The sequence below is a fragment of the Bidens hawaiensis genome, unplaced genomic scaffold (genome assembly GCF_021521415.1).
Source record: "Bidens hawaiensis isolate Kalapana, Puna unplaced genomic scaffold, B.hawaiensis_p1.1 tig00006594_1, whole genome shotgun sequence".
NCBI lineage: Eukaryota > Viridiplantae > Streptophyta > Magnoliopsida > Asterales > Asteraceae > Bidens > Bidens hawaiensis.
The window spans coordinates 110,635-116,090 of NW_027491444.1; the positions used below are offsets into that span (position 1 = coordinate 110,635).

Sequence of the window (5,456 nt, forward strand, 5' to 3'; positions counted from 1 at the left end):
GTTTTACTACCTGAACCCGTACCCGACCCTACCCGTAGCTTACATATAGGGTATGAATTTCAATACCAAAACACGTATCCAAAACCAGACCCGATTTGTATATGATAATACCTGGAAACCGGAACCCGGTATTAGAAAAACCTGATTTATACGTCTCTACCGGTTTGTGCCGGGTTAAAATCAGTTTTTGTATCTTTGTATATTATCATGTGAGGTTAGAAACCGGTTTACCGGGCCAAATCGTTTATTATTATTATTATTATTATTATTATTATTATTATTATATTTTTTGCCCATCTCTATTTTGGGCTATACATTGGCAATGTCGTCATATATCTGACAATAATCACACAAATCATTTCTATTATTGTTATTATTATTATTATTATTATTATTATTATTATTATTACTCCACCATCGTCCGCCTGACGACGTCAAATCCTAATTATTCATTTCCGGAAGGGTTCCGTTAATGGCGTCAGAGGATGTTGTGGTAGGTAAGACCACCGCTACCATCGCTAATCTCGCCGGAGAAGCTAAGATCGCCAGTGCCGGTGTTACGGCACCTAGCCGCCACGCTTTGCTCAGCATCTGCAAGTCTCTAGTCGCCGGAGGCGTTGCCGGTGGAGTGTTAGTATTCTGATCTAGTTAATTTATGATTTAATTTAATATCTGTTACTGATTTTGTTTTAATTTGTACTTTTACACTGTTAGATAAATGTATGCCGTACGAATAATTGTGCAGTACGTACGGTTTGATAGATCTGTGTGACTGTTTTACTTTTTTTTACTTATTATTATTATTATTATTATTATTATTAACTGGTTGAATGATTGAAATTATTATCGATAGGATTCATCTTTGATTACATTAGTAACCAGCTATGCAGTATCTGTTATCGCGGCGAGATATTGGTAATTTTAATATCATGCAGATTTATATATATAGCAATTTAACACTACTCTCCTACAAACAGTTTTAACAAATTAACGTTTGCAACTTACAAAACACTAACAAATTAACCTTTGGGAATTTAATAGATACTGATTTGTTTTAATTCGTACTTTTACACTGTTAGATTAATTTATGTCGTACGAATAGTTGTGGAGTACACACAGTTGAAAGATCTGTGACTGTTTGCTAATTTTACATAATACTTTTTATTTTTTGTTTTTATTTTGTGAAATTATTTATATGCATAAACAACAAATATTTTAGAGCTAAAATGACCTAAATTGTTAGGATTTATTCATCTTTGATTAATGATTGCGTTAGTTACTAGTCACTTTTATATGGAATATATTCATGAAATGATTGGTTTTAGTACTTGAAATCCGGTTATTTATCAGTAAGGGTGCAAACGAGCCGAGCCTCGGCTCATTTAACTTTAAACAGAGCTCAAGCTCGAGCTTGGCTCCTTTCGTAGTTTTTCAAGCTCGAGCTCGGCTCGTTTACTATTTACTAATTAAGTTTTATATATTTTTTTCAATTATAATTTTATATATAAGTTAATATTCGTTATTTAGTTAATTTTTCATAACATTATGTCTATATTAATTAATAATTATTATATATATATTTATTATAAAAATTATATAAATGGCAGGCTTCTTTAGGCTCGCTAGCCGGCTCGAGCTCGATAAGTGAGGCTCGAGCTCGTTTATTAAAAGAGCTTACTTTTAGGCTCGAGCTCGGGCTCGTTTAAGCTCAGCTCGATTGAGCTTCTTTACGAACTGATCTCGAGTAGCTCGTGAGCGGCTCGGTTTGTTCACATCCCTATTTATCAGTCATCTGTTTGTTTTTTTGTATCTGAAGTAAGATTATCTATTTTAACCTGCTATTATTGTATAGATGTGTGCATTTCTTTTATCTATGATCTATCAGTCTTGCCTAAACTCTTAAAGTAATCCCACACAGTCGATAAATTAATGCCGTATGAATATTTGCGTAGTATGTACAGTTGAAACATCCATGGCTGTTTACTTCTTTTACCTGGTTGAATGATTGGAATTGTTAATCTGCATAAACGAAAAATATTTTTTTAAACGATCAGTGGCGAGATGTTGAAAGTTAGAGCGAAAATGATCTAAATTGGTAGACGTTTATCTTTGATTACATTAGTTACTAGTCACTTTGAATTTCTAGAGTTTGGTCATTTTAGGTCTGGAGATTAGATTTACTTAGTCGAAACCCAATAATAAAATGATTGGTTTTGTTGTTTATATTTGAGGTAAGATTATTCAGTTTAACCTGCTTTAATAATTGAATTATTGAAATGTATTTGTAAAGAAGTTATTATTGTATAGATGTGTCATTTCTTATATCTATGATCTAAGAGTCTGTTATATCTATACAAAAGCATCCTTGCAATTAATGTTACTAGAAGAGTCAGGTAGAACATGCCAGAAGGAAACATGAACATGTGGTTATGTTAGCTTTAGCATAAGTCGTTTTCTAAGCTCATTTTCAGGTCTTCTTAGCTACTCTAGTCAGTCCCAGCCATGAGAAATAATCCCGAAAATATTATTAATTAAGATAGATCATATCAGCTAAACTGTCGGGTGCAAGAAACCAATTATAAGCTGTAGAAACTAGCCTTTAATTTATCTTACTTTTGACCTAAACTACTATGTTGTATCATTTGGCTTTATTTTTAAATTAACTGTTGGTTTATTTGGTTATGTTAATTGCAGATCAAGAACTGCTGTTGCGCCCTTAGAACGACTTAAAATTTTGCTCCAGGTAAATCATTTATCTAATTGTTTTATTTTGTTTGCATGGACAGTTAAACTCATTAATTGTATTTTTATCTCATATAAATTATTGAAAATCTGAGCTTACCGCTTACGTGATTTGCGGTTTTTTGCAGGTGCAAAATCCTCATTCAATCAAATACAATGGTACTATCCAGGGGTTGAAATACATATGGAGAACAGAGGGTTTTCGTGGACTGTTTAAAGGAAATGGCACTAATTGTGCTCGTATTGTTCCAAACTCTGCTGTCAAGTTCTTTAGCTATGAGGAAGCATCAAAGTACGTGACTTTGCTACCATTTTATATATTTATTGTGTCATTAACTAGTAACATCATTACATGATCCATCTGTTTAGATTGTCATGCTGTTTTAGAACAAGTTAATTGCATTGGTAGCAGTAATAAACAACCTAATATAACTTCACATTGTATCATTGTGTTTGAACAGGGGGGTTTTGTGGCTCTACCGACAACAACCTGGAAATGGTACATCAATTTAGTCTTTTTTTGTTTTCTAACATCAATACATCATTAGATAATGGAGATAACAAATATTCGTTCACACATGAAACCAGAAGCTGATGGTTTCTTATATTTTGTTTCTCAGAGGATGCTGAACTTACCCCTGTTTTACGTCTTGGAGCTGGTGCATGTGCTGGAATAATTGCCATGTCAGCTACATACCCGATGGACTTGGTTCGAGGCCGACTTACCGTGCAGGTATGAGTCAATATTTCTAGACATTGAATGTTATATGTTGTATTATTGTTTGTAGTGTGTATAATACTCAATACTCACATATTATAAATGTGTTAACGTCTACAGACTGATAAGTCTCCTAGCCAATACCGAGGAATTGCACATGCTCTTAGAACAGTACTACGTGAAGAAGGTCCACGTGCATTATATAAAGGGTGGCTTCCTTCCGTCATTGGCGTTGTAAGTAATAAAGTCAAATATACTGGCAATGATGTTGTCTGATTTTAGTTACTCATGTTATTCACTTGTCCCAAAATAAATGCAACGTTTGACTCGGCAAAGTTCAGTAGAGGTGTTCAACTAATCAACCACTTGTCAAATGTCTAAAACATCCCACCAATGACACGATATAGCAGTCCATTGGACCAATATTAATGATAATATTATTTAGTGACATTTGGTAACTTGTGTTGACTAGTTACCAAAAGGGGATATGTCGTATGCGGTTGTTGCATTATTTTTAGAATATATGACGTATAAAATTTTGTAGTTAACTTTTTGTTATATAAAGAAGAAAGACGTGTGCATTATTCTTTAACTTAGAGCCTATAGGAGACTGTTTGGACCTATTTTTAAACGGGTTAATTAGGGTTATGTTTTATCTCTAACGGGTCAAAGTCAAGACAGTTAATTTTAAAAAAGGTGGCTAAAAACTAATCTGGTTGATAGTTGCCCAAAGAGTACTTTTAATGCATAAATTCTTCTAAATCAATTTGTTTTAACAAATTACATTGGTTTTGAAATATTATAACATTTGTAACCGTATTTGATACACTATAAAGATAAAAAAAAACAGAAAGTGTTTCGGGTCAACTAGACCCAAACTGAAAGTCTATTTTGTCATCTGTACTTTAAATATATTTATAACTCTTAACAAGTTCGCATTTTTTGTGGTGTATATAGGTACCCTATGTGGGACTAAATTTTGCGGTGTATGAATCTTTAAAAGATTGGTTGGTTAAATCAAGACCGTTTGGCCTAGCCGAGGACGGTGAGTTGAGTGTCACCACAAAGCTTGCGTGTGGAGCTGCAGCTGGAACCGTGGGTCAGACCGTTGCTTACCCACTCGATGTCATCCGCCGAAGAATGCAAATGGTTGGTTGGAAGCATGCAGCTTCGGTTGTGACTGCAGATGGCAAGTCAGCCCTTGAGTACACCGGCATGGTTGATGCTTTCAGGAAAACCGTTCGTTATGAAGGTTTTGGCGCGTTGTACAAGGGTTTGGTTCCCAACTCGGTTAAGGTATATATCAGAGTTTTTATTTTATTATTTCTATTTAATTTTCTTCTTTAAATGTTGTAATGAAAGTTTGGTGTGTGAAAACAGGTGGTTCCTTCGATAGCGCTCGCGTTTGTGTCGTACGAGGTGGTTAAGGATCTACTTGGGGTGGAGATGAGGATATCTGACTGAGAAAAATCCTAGGTTTAACAATAATGTTGTTTAGTGAATGTTGTTTTTGTGTGCAGAAGAGAAAGTAAGATTCTTTTTGTTCTCTTTTAATTTATTTTCCTGAGAGATATAGAAGTTGTTAGCGTCGATATAGTTGACCCGGGTTCGTACCCGACACTTTCTCTTTCTGCTGCGGTTTTTGGTGCTTGTCGTTTGTACCGCACCAACGCTATCCAATAAGGTTATTTCGTAGAGCTGGTTGGTTTGCACATTTTATGATTTTGATTATGGTAATTAAACAGTTTTGGTTTTGTTGACTTTCTTTAAGTCTTGTTTTAGAGTTTGACTTTCAAAAAGTAGGTACCCTTTCGACTAGTCATCGATTAATCGCTATTTGGTCAAAATTGAGAAAATTGTATATAGAATTTGGCGCGTGTCTATGTATGTATTTGAAAATTTACGTGTAAGTTTGAATCCGATTAATCGCTAGTTTCCACCCACCGCCTGTCTAACGCTTAGCGGTTCTACAACTCTTAATACACTTAATATGATA

General features: G+C 34.4%; 1 protein-coding gene across 1 annotated transcript; it reads left to right on the forward strand.

The window, feature by feature from the left end:
- Positions 1-377: 377 nt before the first annotated feature.
- LOC143632987 (mitochondrial adenine nucleotide transporter ADNT1-like) lies at positions 378-5,014 on the forward strand. The gene is made up of 8 exons (XM_077101378.1): positions 378-630; positions 2,695-2,743; positions 2,871-3,034; positions 3,204-3,241; positions 3,363-3,475; positions 3,581-3,694; positions 4,418-4,756; positions 4,841-5,014. Exons 1-8 carry the CDS (start codon positions 473-475, stop codon positions 4,922-4,924), a joined length of 1,059 nt encoding a protein of 352 aa, XP_076957493.1. The 5' UTR covers positions 378-472; the 3' UTR covers positions 4,925-5,014.
- The last annotated feature ends 442 nt before the right edge of the window (positions 5,015-5,456 follow it).

What these genes read in the sequence shown, in the direction of transcription:
- LOC143632987 (XM_077101378.1), top strand. Translation starts at nt 473, where the DNA reads ATGGCGTCAGAGGATGTTGTGGTAGGTAAGACCACCGCTACCATCGCT. An exon ending in CCGACAACAACCTGGAAATG is followed by an intron (nt 3,242 to 3,362) that starts GTACATCAATTT and finishes TTTGTTTCTCAG; the next exon opens with AGGATGCTGAACTTACCCCT. An exon ending in GAGGCCGACTTACCGTGCAG is followed by an intron (nt 3,476 to 3,580) that starts GTATGAGTCAAT and finishes TAACGTCTACAG; the next exon opens with ACTGATAAGTCTCCTAGCCA.